This window comes from Heterocephalus glaber, unplaced genomic scaffold (assembly GCF_053883595.1).
Source record: "Heterocephalus glaber isolate CG9 unplaced genomic scaffold, H.glaber_assembly_v1.0 deba00001497, whole genome shotgun sequence".
In the NCBI taxonomy this organism is placed as follows: Eukaryota; Metazoa; Chordata; class Mammalia; order Rodentia; family Bathyergidae; genus Heterocephalus; species Heterocephalus glaber.
This window is the reverse complement of record NW_028258320.1, coordinates 28,844,263-28,866,646: the sequence shown is the minus strand read 5'-3', so window position 1 is coordinate 28,866,646 and position 22,384 is coordinate 28,844,263. Positions and strand designations below refer to the sequence as shown.

At 36.0% G+C, this 22,384-nt stretch overlaps 1 protein-coding gene across 1 annotated transcript in view; it reads right to left on the bottom strand.

The window, feature by feature from the left end:
• Ipmk (inositol polyphosphate multikinase) overlaps nt 1-22,384 on the bottom strand; it is a 59,714-nt gene that overhangs the window by 36,464 nt on the left and 866 nt on the right. Inside the window, exon 2 of the mRNA XM_004858308.3 lies at nt 5,740-5,825. Within this exon, the coding sequence (XP_004858365.2) occupies nt 5,740-5,825 (86 nt within the window). The remainder of the gene's footprint in view (nt 1-5,739; nt 5,826-22,384) is intronic.

The following is a 22,384-nucleotide window of genomic DNA, read 5'->3' as shown; positions in this document are numbered from 1 at the left end:
GCCAACACTGGGAGCTGGTAAAACCTTTGGGAGGTGGGACCTGGCTGGAGGCCGGAAGGCCTACCCTTCAAAAGGGCTGTTTACCCTGGTCTCTTTCTTTAGTTTTGCTTTTTGGCCAAGGCTGAGCAATTTCATTCTACCACCTGCTTCCACCATTAATATGCTAGTTTACCACAGGGCCAAAGAAACAGAACCAACTAAACATGGATTGGATCCTCTAAAACTGTAAGCCAAAGTAAATTTTCTTCTCTTTACTAATAGACTATCTCAGGTAATAGTAATAGAAAGCTAACACATCTGGTAACATATTAGCTTCTCTAAATGCCTGGATATAGAATATACTTTATATAGAATGTAATTACATTTTACAAATGACAACATGTACATTTAGTACAACATGTGCGAGTACACTTAACAAAAGAAAAGCACAGAACACTTTAAATCAGGTCTGTTCAAAAGAATATCCAATGTATGGCTGCCCAAACATACATAAACCCACCTACTCTCATTACACAAAGGTCTAACACTAGGAAAAAACACCCAGTACCCAAGCACATGACATCATATCCCAGACATAATACAATTTCTAACCTACTGGTCTACATCCTATGTATCTTCAAAATTCTAATTCCATATAAAATTTAACGGTTATTAAGTTTGCTAATATATTCTGGGCTGACAAGTAAATAGATTATTCTTAAACTATTTAATGGAGCGAAGTGAGTTCTGGGCTTTAACAAGTCTAAACTGCAAAATTACTCATAAGCATTCCTAAACAGGTAAAAATCTCATTACAACAATCATCCTAGGACATCTATACTATAGTTAAAATTTTATTTTCTCAGAAACTAAGTTTCAAATATGAAAGGAAAAGTCAAGGAAAAAAAGTCTCTACACAAAAACAGCCCTGAAAAATGCTGTGTACTAAGCAAAATGAGAATGTAGCATCATTATCTAAGGATCACAACATGCCATCTAAATCTCACTAGAACTTATAAACATTTCCATGGGATTATAAACCTTGGAGAAAATCACTCATGGTCCACAATCAGACATCTAAATGGTGGAATTAAAATTAGAACATCAGTCTGTATAATTCTACATAAAGCCTATGATCTAGTATCATGGCACTTTCCACATGAATCTGTGTAAGGCTATGTTCCAGCATCACAACCAACACTAACCACAACAAGAAAGAAAACAAACCTTCACTTTTTAGGAATACAACCCACTGTTAAGGGCTGAATTATATATTTGGAGATAGCTGCGTTTTGTAGTTGTTTTCTAGAATTGGGGACTGAACCCAGGGCCTTTCCCTTGAACTACATCCCTAGCCCTTTAATTTTTTTTTTTTTTTTTTGAGACAGGCTTTCTCTAAATTATTAAATTGCCCAAGTTAGGCTCAAACTTGCCATCTTCCGGCCTTGGCTTCCAAGAGTATGCCACCACACCTAGCTGGAGATAAGTCTTTAAAGAGGTAATGAAGATTAAATGAGTTTATCAGAGCCATAATCTGATATGCTGATGATCTTTAAGAATAAGAGATTAGGGGCCTGGGATTTAGTTCAGTGGTCCCGCTGCCTGCCTCCCAAGCACAAGGTCCTGAGTTCAATCCCCAGTACCAAAAAAAAAAAAAGAAGGAAAAAAAAAAGAGTAAGAGATTAGGACATAAGTACAAATAGAGAGAAGACCATGAGAAGAGAGAAAATAGCTATCTACAAGCCAAGGAGAGATGCTCTCAAAAGAAACCAACCCTTGCCGGGGATTTAGCTCAGTGGTTTCACCAACTGCTGCGCAAGCGCAAGGACCCGAGTTCAATCCCCAGTACCAAAAAAAAAAAGAAACCAACCCTAACAACATCCTGACATATTCTAACCACTAGAACTGTGAAAAAATAAATTTCAGTGGTTAAGCCAACCAATGTGTGCTACTTTGTTTTGGGAGCCCTGGCAAATGAATATACCCAACCCATCCCTTTCAGTACAATTGATTAAATTTATGATGTCTTTTTCTGTTAGGTGGCACTTCCATGAGGTAAAAGACACTGGCAAGATATTTAATATAGGAATGATGAAAGAACTTCCAATGGAAAAAATTATCACCATGCTTTCACATATATAGTACTCAGTCCAAGTACAATACAAAAACAAAATCTATAATCCAAAAGGAAACAGTGAATGAGTATAATTTAATTATAGACTCACAAACTAAAATAATACACAGGAGAAATCAAACATACCAACTAATTTTAAAGCCATACAATATACCCCACAGAAACTGGGACAAACTAACACATAGACAGTAATAAATTTCATTGATTATGTGTTCAGGAACCATAAGTATTAGCTTGGAAGATTACATCTTAGATTAATGCAATGCCTAAACATTTATTAATAAATATCACCTTTATAGCATAAATGTAGTTTAAGCACAACACTTTAAAAAGTATTTGAGTTTTCTACTTAAGTACATTTTTATACACCACGACAAGTTTAAATTATAGAGTACTGAAAAATTATAAAGTGTTCTGGAATGCATAAGAGGCAATCCATAAATTGTACAACTGCATATGAAGAGATAACTTTTCTCTTAGGAGAATATGCATCAGTCCAAGGGCCATAACGGGCAAGAAACCACACAATGATTTAAGCAATGGACATTTAATATAAAGAATTATTAAGCACTAATAAAAGAGTAATTAGAAGATGTAAAGAGAATTAATTCCCTAAGGTACCTACAGTGGATGAGAGAGTATCTTGGGAAGGACAAATCTGGGGAGTGAGCCTGTTTCCTCAGCAGACCTCAATGGAGAAGGCATAATTGAAGCCTACTGGCTGGCAGAAAAGTTCACTTGGTTATCCAACCCAGAGCTGGTCACAATTGAACATGCACAAAGCAACTGTACAAGTAGGATAGCCAATGGCTCGGCATGTGGGCACACATGGGGAGTTGGGGTATCACAGTAGGCAGGAGGCCTAATACCCATCTTACAGTGGCAACAGGAGACAAACATAAACAGGAAATGAATGTGAAGGAGTCAGGGTACCAGTTTATAGAGGAGGCGCTTCATGTTGGAAAGGCCATAAGATGATGATCACCAGGCTAGGATAGGGCTCTGAGGTTTCTGAGGATCTGTATTTCCAGACATATGCCTGTGGCAAGGAACCAGTCACCTGCACTGCTGACCAATGAGACAGCAGAAAGCCCCTTCCTCTTACAATGTCTCTCCAATGCTCTGTACCAAGAATGTTTAACATTATCCTCACAATAAAGGAGAAATGTTTAAAGAAATTAAGCTTACTGTCAGAGTTAACAAGCCGAGAATTTGGAACTAAAGGGCAATAAATTGGTAACTAGCAGAGTGGTTTATAGTGTACCACCATACCAATAAAGAGTTTTCACGTTACTCTAGTATTATCTGCTGTTTCAAACTCAGTTTACAAGTTAGATATAAGCTTTAAAAAAATCACATACAACACCTTAAGAAAAGTGCAGATCAATATCCCTTATGAATGCCTTAACAAAATACTAACAAACCAAATCCACTGTTCTAGAAAAATGGATACACCTTGACCAAGTATAATTTATTTCCAGGATAAAAAGCTGGTGCATCTCATAAAATCAGTCAGCATAATACATAATATTAAAAGAATAAAGGATAAAAACATAATGTCAAAACTTTTCACCCTGATCTACAGGAGTTCATTAAAAAAAATTCCAACAGGCTTTTGGTAGAAACTGACAAGCTGATCCTAAAATGCAAACTGAAATACAAAAAAAAAACCAAAATAGCTAAGACAATTTTCACAAAGAACAAAGCTGGTGGATTCATATTCCCCAAGATTTATTACATAGTTACAGTAATCAATAAAGTATGGACAGGGCCAGGGATTCAGCTCAGTGGTTCTGGCGCCTGCCTCGAAAGTGCAAGGTCCCGAGTTCGATCCCCAGTGCCAAAAAAGAAAAAATAAATAAAGTATGGGCAGACATTTTGATCAATGAAATTCACAGCCTTTAAGCCATTCTGAACCAGTAATCAATTTACTGCCTCTCAATTTCAAATTCACCCTTCCTAACTTGCAATGCTGAACAGTTCCTTTAAACATTTCTCTTACATGTATAGACTTTTGACAAATCCACTAAAACAATTCAATGCAGAAAGTACAGTCACTTCAACAAATAAGTGTTGTGGTGACTGGATATCCATCAATATGCAAAAGGATGACACTGGATACCTTCCTCGTCCCTTCACAAAAATAGATAAAAGATCAAAAAGTAACAGCTAAAGCTGTAAAACACTTGAAAGAAAAAATAAGTATAAACATTAATGAACTTGAATTAGACACTACTTTCTTAGATATTACATCAAAAGCACAGCAACAGAAGAAAAAATAATTTGGACTTTATCAAAATTCAAGTTTGTACTTCAAAGATCACTATCCAGAAAGTGAAAAGACAACCTGCAAAATGGCAGAAAATATTTGCAAATCATAATCTGATAAGGAGTTGTACCTAGAATATGTAAATAATGTTATGTAAATTTTTAAAAAATATTTATTTTTTTTGGTACCGGGGATTAAACTTGGGACCTTGCACTTGGGAGGCAGGTGGCAGTGGAACCACTGAGCTAAATCCCTGGCCCTAAATTTTTAAAATACAGCTCTATTAAAAAATGAGCAGAAGGCCCGGGGATTTAGCTCAGTGGTTCTGCCGCCTGCCCTGCAAGAACCTAAGTTCAATCCCCCGTACAAAAACAACAACAACCAAAAATGAGCAGAAGACCCCAGAACCTCAGAACCCGGTAACACTGCTGTGAATAGGCCAGTCCAAAGAGTGCAGATCAGTGACTGACAGCAGCTGAGGAAGAGTAAGGCAGCTTCGTGGCTTACAGATAAAAGGTAGACGTTTTCTTCTCCCACCACCTCCCATACTGGGAATTGAACCCAAGGCCTCATGTATACTGGACAAGCACTCTCTCACTGAGCTACATCCCCAGCCCTTTTTCTAATTTTTATTTTGAAAAAGGGTCTTGTTAAATTGCCAAGGCTAGCTTCAAACTTGCATTCCTTCCTCCTGCTTCAGCCTCTCAAGGAGCTGGAACTGTAAGTGTGTACCACTACATCTGGCTATAAATTTGTTTTTGTCACCCACCCCTCTCAACCTGGTGCTACAATGCTGCGGACAGAATCCAAGGCCTCTAACATGCAACTCAAGGGCTTTACCGCCAAACATCTCTTGCCCAAAGATTTTCTTTTGAGTAATGAAAATGTTTTGGAATTAGATACAGGTGGTAGTCACACAACATTGTGAATACACTAAAATAAAAATATTCCCACTCACATGGTTAATTAGATATTAAGTATGCCTTCCCCTGTGGAGATTCACCATGCAAGTTAGCACATTTAATACCAAGGAATTCTGCAGTAAAAACACTTATTTAATTTAGCATTTCTGAGAATTACAAACACTGTCAGCTAAGTGTTTTTCAAATTGTGGGTCACAACCCATTGATTGAAATCAATTTGGTGACTCAGAATAAGACTCTTTAAGAAATGAGTAGAACAGAAAATACTAGGCTACATCACATATAGTAAAAGATAAACACTGTCATGAAGCTTTTGTTTCCATTATACACCGTGAACTAGGACATGCTGTCAAATATATTTCTTACTGTGAGTCACCACCAGAGAACTCTGAAAAACACCCTGAATACAACAAAACAAATCTTACCTTACTTACCATATTATAAAATTCCAGCTCTCTGGGGCCCCTCGGAGGTGGCTGTAACTGTTTCAACACTGTGCCATCTGGATGTTGCAGTATTCCTATGGGACAGAAATTAGACATTTAATGCTTTAATTACAATGAACTTTGTTTCACAAGATAGATTTGCTCCTGAAGGACCATATGAAGTAGTTTCATAATTTAAGGGTTTTTATTTCAGAAATTTTAACATTCAACCAACATGTTTTAGTACTTAATATATGCAAAGCATCAGAACACAAACTGTAAATCACACAGCTTTATTGTCTCCGACCACTACTCCCTGATGGCCCCCTCAGACTTTCTAATAAATACAACATATGTGCCAATTTTTGTAGAAATTCCTCAGTAACAGACTTTCTGTGAGATGCTAAGTTCTGGTTAAAAAAGAAACAAGTTAAAGCTATAGCACAAATGGATCCCACTTTCATAACCAGAAAACAAATATGTGCTAACAGTGGCTACGTATGAATTTTCTACTAGGTAATGTTAAGTCTCTCTTATCTGTTATAAGAAAACAACTAAAAAAATTTCCTGATTCAGATGAATCATGTGTGCAGCTGTATAAAAAGTACATGAATTATCCAGCCACCAGGAAAAGTGAGGGCTGAAATCAGACACCAAACATGTAGTAGAAAGGAGGTACATTTTTATAAAGCCTCCATTCAGGGGGAATCTTTTCAAACTTCATCTTGTATATACCAATACTAACAAGCTTTAGCCCTGTAACCCTAAATTCTCATTTCCAAATTTAAATCTTAAATTTTCATGTAACCAGATTTCACAAAAATCATGCTAGCTAAAACTGAATACAGCTCAAATAAATTTATTTAGAATTTTGATAAAATATTCCATTTGAGTTTCTATTTCTTTGTACACATGTCAGGGATTTTTAATTATGGCAACAATGTAGAATTTAATCAACAAAAGCAAAGCAAAATGTCTCAATTTAAGAAAGAGAGCATCAAGTTTAAGACCTATCACCGCCTGCTGCGCAAGCACAAGGACCTGAGTTCGATCCCCAGTACCAAAAAAAAAAAAAGTTTAAGACCTAAACATAGAATAGAAGAAAGGTAAATATTAATACTCATGAATAAGATTAGTTGGTAAACAGTCAAAACATTTGGGGATGTCAAGAATATTATATAATGCAACTAAAGATTACAGAAGAGAGATTTTGTTTCTGAAGATTGGGATTCAGAACAAAGCCTGTATTCCTGTGGTTAGGACATTTCCTATAGGACTAACAAAGAATGACAGATGAACAATTTGAATTCCACAGTGAAATTATGGGGTATTCTTAGAGAACCACAGCTACTTCCCCACATTGAGGCCAGTACCTGTTCTAGATAGAGGTGAGTTTCCCATTAGAAAAATAGATTTTATCAGGCAAGTAGAAGCTCCTCAAGCTGTAGATAACAGTGTGGAAGGATGAATTAGGGATTTTAACAGTCCCAACACAAAAATAAGCTGTTTCGTTCAGCAAGTCTTCCACACTATTCACTCTACTACATAACCCTTTAAGGTTTGTGAGACAGAGGAAGGTAATCCCAGGCATTCTAGAGTGAGCAAATTCCAAGATCCAAAGTAAAACAATAGTATCTGAAACTGAAGCTAAATCCTCACCCACACCCAGCTCAAAGGTCCTGAGTTCAATCCCAGTATGGCAAAAAACAAAACAAACAAACAAACAAAACCTGTCAAGATTAAAAAGGAAGCATTTTAGAAAGTTGAACAAGTAACAGATGAACTAAATCTTAAGACTGCAGTGCAGCACCAGTTCAGCTAAACCCTGGGAGGAAATACTTATCAGCCCCTTATACAACAGAGGAAGTATATTGTTATGGCTTTTATCTAGATGTCCCCCACAAAGCCTTATGCACTCATAAGTGGGGCTTTAGGGAGTGACTGGATCATGGATGTGTGATACTGGATCCTGGGTGTGTGATACTGGCTTAGCCTACTGATTGGTTGAGCACAGCTGCAGAGGACAGGATTTCTGAAGAGGGAAGACCCATCCCAGATATGGCTGGTACCAACCAATAGGCTTGTAGTCTGGATAGTATAAGGGAAAGAAGGAAGTCTTGCTGCCTCCTACCTGTCAAGCTATGAACTGCTCCTCTGCCGTGCTGCCGTCACTTGGGAGTCAGCTGAGTAGACTGAAACCTCTACAAACTGAGCCAAAATAAACCTTTCCTCCTTTAACTTGTAGGTGTTGGGTATTTTGTCCCAGCAAGGAGAAAGTAACTAAAACAGGCAGGTACTCTATGAAGAAAGAAAAAAAAAAAATAGTAGTCCAAGGGCCAGGGACGTAGCTCAGTGGTTTCACAGCCTGCTGCACAAGTGCAAGGACCCAAGTTCAATCCCTGGTACCAAAAACAAAAAACAAAAAATATAGTAGTCCTCACTTACCAATGTTCTTTAAATAAAATGCCTTAAATACAAAATTATGATATATTAAAAATATCAAGAAAATGTGATGCATAATCAAGAGAAAATGTAATAATTAAAAGGTAAGACACAGGTGACCAAATGAAACAAGGATATTGAAATGAAAATCCTGAATATACTAAGGAAATTACGAGAAAAAAAAAGAAAATGCTGAAGGCATGAGGCATTTTAGGAGAGAAATAGAGACTAAAAAGGGAAATTCTAGAACTGAAAAGAATATCTGAAACTTTAATTGTAGGACAAAGCCAACAAACAAGCAATCACAAAAGAGCGACAAACATTAAACAGCAATGAATATTAAGGTGAATACCAAATATGTAAATTGAAGCAAAGAGTTTCTAAAAAGAAAAACCGAACAGAGCATTAGAAATCCCTGGGTAGTATCAGCACTTTTTTTTCATAATATCAAGCATTTTAACAAATACGTAGTTGCAGTATCTAAAGGTAGAAAGAGAATGCATCAGAAACAATTTTTCAGGCTTCCACTTTGGACCTAGGATACAGAAAATTACAAAGAGTACTGCTCCCACCTAAAAGATAAAAAAAATCCAGATAATCCACAACATCTTTTCTTGATTTCATTAAAAATTAATTTGACAACAAGCAAAAAATCTAAGAAAAGATATACACTACTGAAAAAGCAGATGGGAATACTGGCTCACCTGTGGAAAAGCATGGAAAGATGGGACCACCTTACAAGGAGGTTAACAATTCAGCTAAAATTTTACAGAAATGAATACAAGTCAAGTGTAGGACAGGCTGAGGGCACCAACTCCTAGCTAGGTGTTGTAAACACTTGCACCATCTTCTCTAGGGGCCTCTCTTCTAGGCTTTAAAGAAAAACACTGGGACAAGACAGAAATCCAGAAAGTTACCCTCAAAGGTACTAAGAGGAATGAAAATACCACTTCCAAGAAAAAAAGACCGTTTCCCCTTGTGAAACAAATGGGGTAAGTAAAGACAGCAAACCATGTGATCCCTGAGGTACAGGTGAAGATCCACTGTGATTGCAAAACAGTTTAAAAAACAAAATATCCTCTAACTCTAGGAGGCTGAGGTTCAGGGGTAGAAGTGAAATATAAAACTATACTAGATCCTGACTTCAAAGGTCTCCTAAAACTCTCATTAAAAAAGACCTGATAAAAGACACAAAACAAAAATTGACTCCCACAGGAAGGGAAGGATCCTGAATAAGCCCCTTTCTCCAAGACTCAGGATCACAGGCCTGCCTTACACCGAAGCTGGACTAGAGCAACAGAGAAAAACCCTACCACCTAGCATTAAGCTGGCAATCACCAGGTAAAAACCAATAGTAATCTACACCCACTAGGGGGAGGGGTACAAACAAGGAGAAAACTATCACCAAGGCATGTGTGTATGAAAAGACATAAAGCAGTGAGTTAAACAGAAGTATTGAGAAAAATCCTCTGGCATGTCAGCTCCACCTTAACCATGAGGTGAAACCAGAGGAATTTTAAATCCATGGTGCACTGGAGGTGTATGAGTCACTTTGGGTTGCCCTAACAAAATGCCACAAAGTGGTCAATTTCAATAGCAGAAATTTATTTCCAACAGTTCTGAAGGGTAGAAGACTCAGATCAAGGTGCTGCCAGATCAGTTCCTGGTGAGGACTCTTCTTAGCTTGTAGGTCACCTTCGCACTGTATTCTAATAATGCTGAAAGAGAGAGCAGCTCTCCAGTGTCTCCTCTGATGACAGTCCTATGAGATCAGGACTCTATCTTTAATGACCTCTTTTAACCTTATTACCTCCATGAAAGCCCTATTTTCAGTTAGGCATGGTGGTGCAGCCTGTAAACCCTGCAATCTGGGAAGATGGTGCAGGAAGATTACAAATTGGAGCCCATCTGGGCAACTTAGTGACTTAATAAATAAAAATAAAAAGGGCTGGGGATGTAGCTCAATTCAAAGGCCCTGAGTTCAGTACCTAGTACCATTTAAAAAAAAATCTATGGGAAGGACAGAGGGGCTTCAACATTTCAACATATGAATTTACAGGGACACAAACAGTCCATAACAGAAAGTAAATTCAACAATAACAAAGCTCAAGTTTGAATCTACTCCTAACTAAATTGGTTTAAATCATCAAAATAATAGTAAGGCAAATGAAGTATTCATTTCAGGAATAAATACTGTTTGCCTCAGTTGCTGCAATTTTATTGTAGCACAGGATAACCACCAGAATTTAACAAAATTTACAAGACATATGAGTAAGAAAGAACACTGTCTAGAGATAAAGCAGTATAGATACCAGTTTCAGAAATGACACTGATGTTAGAATTCTCAGACAAGGGAACTTAAAATAACCACATGCTAAAGGCTAGAGGAGAAAAAGTAGGCAACATGCATGAAAAGATTAAGAATTTTTCATTTATTCGTTGAGCATTTGTATTCCTCTGTGAAGTGTCTGTTTACTTCTCTTGCCTATTTCTTTACTGGGTCTTTAATTTTAGGTGGTTTAATTTTTTTCATTCTTTGTATATTGTAGATGTTAGTCCTCTGAGGATTAGCTAGCAAAAAATTTTCCCATTCTGTAGGCTGTCTCTTCATGCTACTGATGGATTCTTTTGCTGTTCAACATCTCTGGCCATTAGAAAAATGTAAATTAAAACAACTCTAAGATTTCATCTTACTCCAGAAAGAATGGCAATCATTAAGAAATTAAACAGTAACAAATGCTGGTGAAAAAGGAACCCACCTTCACTCTTGGTGAGAATGCAAACTAGTACAACCATTATGGAAATTAGTATGGAGATTTCTCAAAGAACTGAAGTTAGAAATTCCACGTGACCCAGCTATCCCCCTGCTAGGTATCTTCCCCAAAGAGCTTAGGTCATCATCCTACAATGATACATGCAATGTTTACAGCAGCACAATTCGTAATAGCTAAATCCTGGAAGAAGCCTATATACCCATCAACAGACAACTGGATAAAGAAAATGTGATATCTATATATAATGGAATACTACTCGGTTATAAAGAATGACAAATTTGAGATATCTGTAGGAAAATGGATGCACCTGGAAAATATAATGTTCAAAGAAATAAACCAGACATACAAGCTTAAATACCATACGGTATCTCTCATTTGAGTGAAGCAAAGTACAAAACAAAATGAAGGATAGATAAAAAGGGACAAGGGGAAAGATCTCTTGCAATAGGGAAGTGGTCCAAGGGAACAAAGCAAGGGGTAAGGAGGAGGGGAAGGGGAAATAATAACAGAGACACGCCATGTACAGGAATCTAATAACCCCAATTAATCTAAAGAGGTAACATGAACTAAGACAAATAACATCAACAAGAATGAAAAATGGGATAGGGGAACTGGAAGAGGGAAGGAAGGGGAAGGGGATTTAGCTCAGTGGCACCACACCTGCCTCACAAGTGCAAGGTCCTGAGTTTGATCCCTGGTACCAAAAAAAAAAAAAAAAGAAAGAAAGAAAAAAGGAAAGAAACATGCTATAGTATGTCCACGTAACCCAATACGATTATAAACTACATGATTACAAACATGTACAAATAAAATTAAACTTTTTTTAAAGATTAGGAATTTTAGCAAACAGAAGCTTCAAGAGTCAAACGGAAATAGCAGAAATAAAAATACATAGTAATAGCACAAAGAATGCTTTCCAGTCCAGGCATGGTGGTGCACACCTGTAATCCCAGCACTTGGGAGACAGGAGGACTGCCATGAGTTTGAGGCCAGCCTGTACTACACAGTGAGTTCAAGGCCAGCCTGAACTACATATTGAGATCTGGACTCAAAAGATCAAAAACAAAACAATGCTTTCCAGGGTCTCATCAGTAGGCTCCACACAACACATTAAGGAAAGAATCAGAGAATGTGATGACAGGGGAGGTGTGAAAAGGGTGAAAAAGTGAGAAGAGAGCAGTAAAGGTCTGTGGGACAGTATCAAATTGTCTAAGATAACTATGCATATCATTAGAATCCCAAAAGAAAGTGAAGTACACAGTCATGTTGACTGTAGCATTATTCACAATAGCCAAGAGGTAGTAGCAACCTAAAGGTCCCTGGACAGATGATTGGATTTAAAAAATCTGGTATACACATACAAAGGAATACTATCAGCCTTTATAAAGAAGGAAATTCTTATGCTACAAGATAAATAAACCTTGAAGTGTCCACTGTTATTTCACTGTTAAGTGAAATAAAAAAGATAAATACTATATGTTTCCTATTTATGAAGTAAAGTAGTTAAACTCCTGGAAATAGAAAGCATGGTGGTTGACAGGGGCTAGGGAGGAGGAACAGGGAGTTGTCCGTACACATACAGTTGTAGTTAAAGGATGAAGTTCTAAAGATCTGTTGCTACTGTAAACTTAAAAATGATTTAAATGATAAATTTTATATTGTGTTTTTTTAACCACACACACACACACACACACACACACACACACACACACACACACAAAGTGGTTAAGCCAGGCATGGTGGCACTTGATTGTAACTCCAGAATTCTGGGAGGCTAAGACAGGATGGTAGCATGGGCAACTTAGTGAGACACTGTTTCAAAATTTAAAAAAATAAAATAAAATAAAAAATTAAAAAGCTGAGGATGTAGCTCAGTGTGAAGGCCCTAGGGTCAATCCCCAGTACAGCCAAAGAAGGGAAAAAAGAAGAAAAGTAAAGTTGTGTATTCAGTAAAATTAAAATCATATAAAATAAATGCTTGTTAAAATTCTTATCTGTGAAAGGAATAGTCTAGGTTATTTTTATTTCCGTCCCTCTTTTTAAAAAATTTTCTTCCAGAAATATTATGACAAACATATACTACTTTTATCAGAAATAAAATTGTGAAAGCCAGGCAAGTTGGTATACGCCTGTAACCCAGCTCTTCAAAAAAAGGAATCTTATCACATAGAAAAAGAAACATTTTATAATAGGTCAGGTCATTAAGAAGGCAGAAAACCCTAAATATATATGCCTCTGGTAACAGAATTTCAAAATACATGAAGCAAAAACTGACAGAATTGAAATGATAAACAACTCCACAAAGGAAAAGACCACAATGACTTTCTTAACATTTAATAAAACAAGTAGACATATCATTAGTGAAGATATATAAAACTTGAACAATAGTGTCAAACAACTTGACCTCTGTAACACTTAAAATATTATATCCATAAAATACTACATCCAGCTGGGGATAGTGGCCTGCACCTGTAGTAATCCCATCTACTCAGCAGGCTGAGGAAGGAGGATTACTCGAGCCCTTGTGTTTGAGGCCATCCTGACAACACAGCAAGCCTTCATCTCCAAAAATAAATTTAAAAAATTAAAAATAAAAGCTACATTCAACAGACTATATATTTTCTTTAAGTATAAATGGAGCATTTACCAAGACTATACGCTGGAGCATAAAACAAGTCAAAAATCTAGAAGAAATGGAATCATACAAAGAATATTCTGATTGCAACGGAAGTAACAGCATTGGGGGAAATACTAAATAATCGCAAAGTATACAACATACTTCTAATTACCCATGGCTCAAAGTTCACAAGGAAATTAGAAAGTACTTTCAATTAAATGCTGAAAACCCAACACATCAAAATTTGTGGAATGCAGCTCAAACACTGCTTCATACTTAAATAAATGTATAGTTTTAAGTATTTGTACTGAAAAAGAAAAAAGGTTTCAACTTCAGACGCAAGAAAAAGAATCTACTAACTTCAATGAGGAAATAAGACAATGAACAAAACTCAATGATCTCAAAAGGAATTTATTAAGAGCAATAAAACTTATAAACCTCTAGTTAGATAAATCAAAGAAAAAAGAAAACAATTAGAAAAAAATAAAAGACAAATCCTACAAACATTAAAAGGATAAGAGAATTAATGAACTTCCTATTAATAAATGCAACAACTCAGAAGAAATGAAGAATCTTTAGCCACAATTATTTAAAGTGACACAATAAATCTGAACTGCTATGTCTGCTAAAACTAGCTAATTATAACTAAAAACTCCCTAAGACAAATGTAGATCCAAATGGCTTTATTTGTAAATGTTATCAAGCTAAACAATACTAAACAAACAAAAAATAAACAATCTTACCAGACTCACCAGAAAATAGTAAAGTATCAATCAGTTCCCAACTCCTTTCATGAAGCCAATATAATTCTGATATTTTTAAAACTCCAAAGACTAAAAAAATTACAGACCATGAATGAAACAATCTTTATACACTAATAAATCTAATCCAACAGTACCTACAGGATAATTTATCATGGCCATGTGAATTCTATTCCAGGAATGCAAATTGCTTTAAATAATTCAAAGTGAATAAATACGGTACTAATATTTTGAGGAGACAAGGGTTCTCAATGAGGAAGAAGGGAGACACAAGCAGAAAATGAGGAAAAACAAAGAACCACATGGTGTTAGATACGGAGAGCTAGGCATGTAGCTCAGTGGTAGAGAGCTTGTCTAGCATGTGCAAGGCCCTGGGTTCAATCCCTAGCTTTGCAAATAAATAAATAATAGATATGGGGCTATGGGTATAGCTCAGTGCTAAAAGGGCATGTGGGAAGCTCTGAGTTCAACCTCCAATATACATGCACACACACACCCCCTGCTAAATTACCAGCATGAGGATGAACTCAAATTGTTAAGAATATGAAATTATGTATTTCTTAATCTAGTCACTGAAATAACAAACAGAATCACATCCAAGGAGCAACGTGCACACCTGGTATCCAGATCATGATCTGAAAACACTATTCACCCTCAGGAACTAGTTTCATTGAAGAAAAATGGCTCACTCCAAGGCAGAAACAGAGAAAGCATAAAATCACCATGAAACATCCCCTAATGCAATGAAAGTAAGAAAACGCTTTAGAAAAAAAAAGGGAAATGTCAAAAAGACACAAGTGCTGGCCTGAAGCTGTCACTGTCTTGATTCAGACAACATCAGCATTGAAAGCAGAAGCAATAATAATGGATAATAAAAAATAATAAAATGGCTATTCATTTAAGTTTGAAAAATCAACTAATATATCCCACTAAAGAATGAATGAGAAGGCTGGGGATTTAGCTTAGTGGTTTTGCCTCCTGCTGCGCAGGCACAAGGACCCGAGTTCGATCCCTGCTACCAAAAAAAAAAAAAGGAATGAATGAGAAGTGAAATCTAGTCTTAATATAGAATGTCAACTAACTAAAACAGACTTAGAGTATATTTCTGTTTTCCAACTATCACAGTACTGAATTTGTCAAATACTATATCATAAATGAATGCTTAACCCACTGGGCATAAAATATGATGAGGAACAAGGGTACCAGTCTCAAAATAGTCCTCCCAAGTTACTTAATTACAATAATGAAAGTGATTAATTTAAAGTAAAAAAAAGTTGTCAGGCATCATTTGACCACTGTGATCAAAGTTATATCAACAATAATGCAACTATGCCTTGTGACAGGATGCTTTGAGGACATTCCATAACTCATATAGTATAGTATGATCAAAATTGCATTATCTGAATCTAACCATAATGAAACAATTAGACAAAATGTAAAGGATATTCTAAAATGTCATATGCCTGAAACTCTTTAATTTTCATGGTTAAAAAAGATAAAGAAAAAATAACTGCTCCAAAAGCCAAATATTCATAACAGCTAAGTGGAATGTCTGAAGCTAGAAGGGGAAATACCCTGCTATAAAGATTATTAGTAGATTGTTTCTTGGCCTTATAGCTAAGATCAGGTTATACTTGTTTCAATATTACTGGAACATGGTAAAAACCAAATATTATATTCTGAATTTAATCATTTTATCATAGAAAATAGTTCTATTTTTAGGACACACAATTATGTACAGGACAGGGGTCGTGATGTCTGTAGTTTATTCTTAAACAGTTCTACAAAATCATCATCATCTACTAAGAATGAAAGAGCAAATGGCAAAATGCTGGTAATTGGTAAATCCGGATGAATGTTATGTATTAGTTCATTATACTATTCTGGCAACATTTTTTGTAATTTTTTTCCAAAAAATTCTTTTAAAAGGCAGTACAATTTACAGAATCATTAGATACTTAAAGGAAATCTGGCAAATTCTGGTACCTCTACATTGAAAACCCCAATAGGAGAAATTAAAGAAAGACTAAAATGGAGAGCTGTAAGATGTTTAAGTACTAGAAGGCTCAAGATTTCAAAGGAATCAATTCTCACCAAAATAATCTATATGTTCACAGCAATGCCGAACAAAATCTCATCAGGTTTCTTGGGAAATGTGACAAGTTGCTTTAAAAATTTGTATGGAAACGCAAAGGGCCAGAAAAAGACAGTCTTGAAAAAGAAAAGTAGGATGCTTACTCTTCTGTTGATCAAGACTTATTATATAACAACTCAAATGAAGAAAACGAGGTATTATCACTAGGGTAAATAAACAAATGACAATAAATAAAAAGGCCAAAAGCAAATCCAGGAAACTGTCTGAATAAACAGTGGTACATATGCACAATAAAGCACAGCTGAGCCATAAAGAAAGAATATGCAAGAATGCTACAAACTGATACACATTGATTTCTAGGATAAACTGTTAAGTTTTACAAACAAACTGGAAAACTATACATAGCATACTTCCTCTTGTGTCAGAAGAGGAAACAAAACTTCTATATACAGTGGACCTTTAACTCAATTTGTTCACAAGGGCTGGTTGTAACTCAAGTTGGTCAATTTAAGGCTCAGGCTCCTCTACACAGCCTTTAAAGTCTTTCTCCTATATACAGGCAGATCTCAGTATCCTAATTGGACCAGGATTTCTCTGTTAACCCCACATAGGAAAGGATGTTGTAATGTTCCTTCCAGAACTCTTTAAGGGTTGTGTCTGTATCTGAGACATCTGGAAGCACAAGTGGCCACCGGAATTTGGGCCGTAACTCAGACTTTGGTCATAGGTTAAAACTAAAATTCTGGTCATACCCAAGTTGTTCGTATGTGAGACCAGTCGAGGGTCCACTCGAGGGTCCACTGTATTGGCCTATTTGTGAAAAGGGGGAAAAAAAGGATGAATCTCAAACAATAAAACTGGTTACCTACAAGGGGTTCTGAGGAATGGGGGTGCACTGATAAGAAACTGATACTTGTGATTGTATTTTTCTGTAAAGTTTTAACATTTGAAAGCCTGTTAATTTACAAGCATTCAAATACATAATTAAACAAAAATGGAAAAGAGGGAACTGAAATCGAAATAAACGAGTGTAACTACTTCAAAAGAAAAATATTACTGTGGAGGGTGTTGGTATAATCCAAAGAACTTTTGAATAGTTTCCAAGCACATTTCCTCAGTATAAGGAAATATCTTGAATTCTTTATTCTAGGTTTGTTTTCTGTAGAATTATGACTGCAGAAATTCTGAAATTATCGGATTAAGCAAATGAATAAACACACTGATAACACTAGGAGTCTGTGGAGGAGGGGAAATATAAACCAAGAATCAAGTAAGAAAAGGAGAGACTCCAGTAGGAATGAAACTGGAAGTATGAAAGTGTGATTTCTAAAGTATTTATATATACATTTAATTATATCCATCAAAAACACCTGGAAGCACTGACACCCTAGTAGCTATGACCACATGTGGCACCAAGATCTTAGTTTCTAAAAAAATACCATTTCCCACTAAAAAAGGAACCAGAGAAATGGCTGACTCAACAGCTGGGAAGTGGAAGATACAAGTTTAAAACAACAAGTATATATATATATATACATATATATATACACACATTTTTTTTAAGTGATCGAATATATTCATTCACTATAAGGTCTATTCAACATTATCTTATTTGGAAATAAGGGGAAATCTTCACTTTTAAGTACTGTTTACTATAAAATTTTTAATAAACATTTATGCCTGGAAAAAAAAAAAACTTCTTGTGATGGAAAAGAAGTGCTACCCAAGGCCAACTTAGGACACTGAGCAGTGACAAAGTTTCGTAACAGGTTCTGACACATGTTATAAAATAGGAATCCATGGCCCGGGATTTAGCTCAGTGGTTCCGGCACCTGCCTCGCAAGCGCAAGGTCCCAAGTTCGATCCCTGGTACCAAAAAAAAAAAAAAATTATACTACACCTGTATAGAAGAAATAGGAATCCATGAATCCAAACTGATCATAAATAAGGACATACAAGCACAGGAATAAAAGAAGGGCTATTTCTTGTAGCAAGAATCATCAACAGATGCCAAATCTAGGGGTGAGGTGAGGTTTGATGAAAATCTGAGTATCTGCATGATCCTCAAGTATCTCCCCACAGATAGCTTATTAGTTGCAAGGGAAAAAATATTAACTATGTACTGAATAAACTGATATTAAACTATGTACTAAATACTAAATAAAATATTAACTATGTACTGAATAACTATGTCCTGAATAACAACCTATGTACTGAATAAATAAATAATAAACCAATTTGGATAAGTTGATCAAAATTAACCACTAATAAGAGTCAGATGGACAGTGGGCTCCTCAATGTATCTTCTAAAAGACACCTTTATATAGTGTCCCAGCCAGAAATGTATCACCTGAATTTCATAAGGACCCATCAGAAAGTCAAAGTGAAGAACATTTCATAAGGTAAGCAGCCTGTATTCTTCAAAAACGCTGAAGGTATGTTACAAATTAAAGGACTTTAGGAGACAAGGTAACTAAATTCCATAGGTGATGCTGAACTGGATCCTGTTCTGAGAAAAACAAATGCAGTAAAAGACAGCATGTGAACAGCTCAATGAGAATGTGGGCTACAGGTTAAAGTTCTGTATCACTGTTACACCTCTCATGTTTAATAAATATAGTATGGCTACAGAAGAGAATGCCTTTGTTTTTAGTAAATATACACTTAAGTATTATTGTATATGTGGCAGGATGTATGCAACTTACATATTTCAGAATAAATCTGCACAAATAATAAAACAAATTGGGCAAATGTTAAGTTCTCACTGCTGTTCTCACAACTTTTCTGTAAGTCAATTAATTTCAATAATGATAACCCAGTAGACAAAATAATTGTGTCTTCTCCATATAACACTTTCAGTTTATGTTGATTTTAGTTAGCTTTGAGAGCTTGAATTGATAGTTATCGATTTAAGGTTTCGTGAAACCTTCCAACAGAAATAACTGAACATTGAGGAAGGTATGCGGTAACATACACAAATGTTAACACATTATTTATAACAGAAAACATTTCCTTTCCCCACATTCTACTTCATTTCTACCTCCTAAATTCTGTCAAGATACAAATTCCAGATTCAAACCTCTAGTTTAAAACTTTAAAGTCTTTCAAAAGAAACCAATGGCATGTACTGGGCCGGGGATTTAGCTCAGTGGTTCCACCACCGGCCTTGCAAGTGCAAGGTCCCGAGTTCCATACCCGGTACCAAAAAAACAAAAAACAAAAAAATCCACAAAAAAACCCCACAAAGGGCATGTATTAAATATTAAAACATTTGAAATGTTTTATGCTAATTTTAGCTTTGGGAGCTTAAATTGATACTTATTATTACACTTTTGTGAAACTTTCCTACAGAAATAATTGAGCATTGTGGAAGGTATGCTGCAACATACAAGAATGTTTAACACATTATAACAGAAAAATAATGGTGAAAATCTAAAAATCTACCACTAGAGGAACAGTTAAGCAAATTTTTGATACATCCACTCTATAGACATAACACGTTTTAAAAAGAATTTTGTAGTTTCCAACTTCAATGGCTCTACTTAACAACGGTCTGATCTTAAGACGGTGCAAAAGCAACAGGCATTCAGTAGAAATCACACTACAAATTTTGAATTTTTCAACTTTTCCAAGATCCTTAGTCTTAACCCTCTTGCCATGCTGAGCAGTGGAGGCACACCCAGCTCCCAGAAGGCCGCTAGGATCACAGGCTGACAACAGTATATTAATGTTGCTGTGCTGTTTGGTAGGTTAGGAGTTTTGTTTTGTTTCGGTTTGGTTTTTTTAGGTTAGGAGTATTAAATGCATGTTCAATTTACAAATAGTATTATCACAATGTAAATGTATCTTAAGTCAAGGGGCACCGATAAATCCTACCAAGAAAAGGCTAGATACTATACTGTATGATAAAATGTACTGAAAAAGTTGCTGGTATATCTCTCTGTATGAAAAATCAGAATGCCTCACAGGGGGAAGGTCCCGAGTTTGATCCCCGGTACCAAAAAAATCCCAAAAAACAGAATTGTTTTAATGTGTTTATGTATGTGCCCAGAAACAAAAGCCTAAGAGGAAACTGTTACCAGTGATTGACCCTGGAAGAATGAGAGCAAGGGAAAGGCATTATTTAAATTGAATTACTTTCCTGAAAAGCCATGTAGTATTTTCAAAACCAAAAACTGTATTCTTATAGCTAAGACTTAAATGTATTTTGATGAATTATGATTTCGCTGGACAACATGAAATATCTGATATCAGAAATGTTAATATACCCTTATTACTTAGCTATATCAAGCACCTTTGTTTATCAAGTGTCAAGTCTTTCTTCTTTCTTTTTTTTTTGTAGTATTGGAGATTAAACCCGGGCCCTTTCTACAGAGCATTAAGTCACTAAGATGCCCAGGCTGGGCTTGAACTTGTGATCTTCCTGCCTCAGCCTCCCAGTTTGGGGAATAACAAAACTAACAAACCTTTTATGGAGCCGGGTAAGATATCAAATCTAAAATGAAAGACACTGCTTACTTAATAGTAATGAAAATGAAAAAGGAATATCCACACGATGTCTTCAACAAAGTGTACTGAGAATCACTTCAGTTGACAAAGCAAAGTATGAGCTAAACAACGCATTTTCAACTATAAATGTTTATGACAGCTGAGAGGCATAAATAGCTGAACTTTGAACTGCTAACCATCTTGCTATCCATTTTATGAATAGGGAAGATTATCAGCATTCAGGTGTCCTTTTACAGTACTAACGATATAGGCATAGTTGTGTAAGTATCTTGAGAATGAATCTATATGAACACGTAGATCGAAGCATTGTATTGTGGTGATGTAAAACAGTCCTTTGTCAAAAAAACCTTATGAAATTAAAAAAGTTTTTTTTATATTAAATGTAATAATAAAATTAAGGACTAGTTTCTCTGAAATCTAAATTACACCTTTAGGCAATTTGGGTAACTAACCCACCGCTATTTGTACTGTATTTTTAAGTCACATTCAGAGTATAGCTGTAATTAATCAGAGCTAACTCTGATAGGATCATTGTTACATACTTTGATAAGCAATGGTTATACTCACAAGTGACAATTACCACAGACATCGCTTTTATTTATTTTGGTTTATTCTCCTTTGCACATAAGTCAATCTCTACAGTATTAGGAACATTATCATTACAACTGATTATATACATCAATAAGCATATCTTTACTAACAGTGACTCCACGAGTATTTTCAAACTCATTCCCAGGTATGACACATAAAAGGAAACGTCTATGAGAAATACCTTGGCTACGTTGTTTCCTAAGTCAGTGTACTAAAAGACTGTCAATTTTCACTCTTTCAACATTTCCTGACTGTTCCGAGTCTCAGTCTGTGTACTTTCAGCAAGCACAATACATGGTGGAAAAAAACAGCAATTCAAGGAAAATTCAAGTCACCCATAGTAGCTGCTGTGGCTCTAGGCTTGTCACTTAACTAGGCTTGGCCATAGTTACCGAATCTAAAAATGTCAGTGCTTCCTTACCAGGCTAATCCTGAATTATTTTACCAGCAAAAACCAAATCGTCCGTAGTGGTTGTTCCAGGTCAAAGATCTACAATACTCATCCATCAGATTCTCCACGTAATCGTGGCCAAGGAACCACTGAACACGCTAGGAGAATTACACCTCCTAAACTGAGGCCTTGTATTGTCCCTTAAAAGTTGAGAACTCACAGAACGTATTACAAAGACCATGAAAACGTCTTATAAACAGGGGAAAATGAGTGTTTTAGCTCTGTAACATTAAGTACAATAGCAGGGTCTATTTCCTATCAAGGATCCGAGGTTCCACACTACTAGAACACCACGCCTCCCAGAGAAATCCAGGAGACATCAAAAATCCTCCTTAGGGGCAGGGAGAGATCCGGATAAAGTAAGACAACCCCCCCCCCCACCCAGCCCTGCTTATTTTTTCTTTCCCTCCAGCT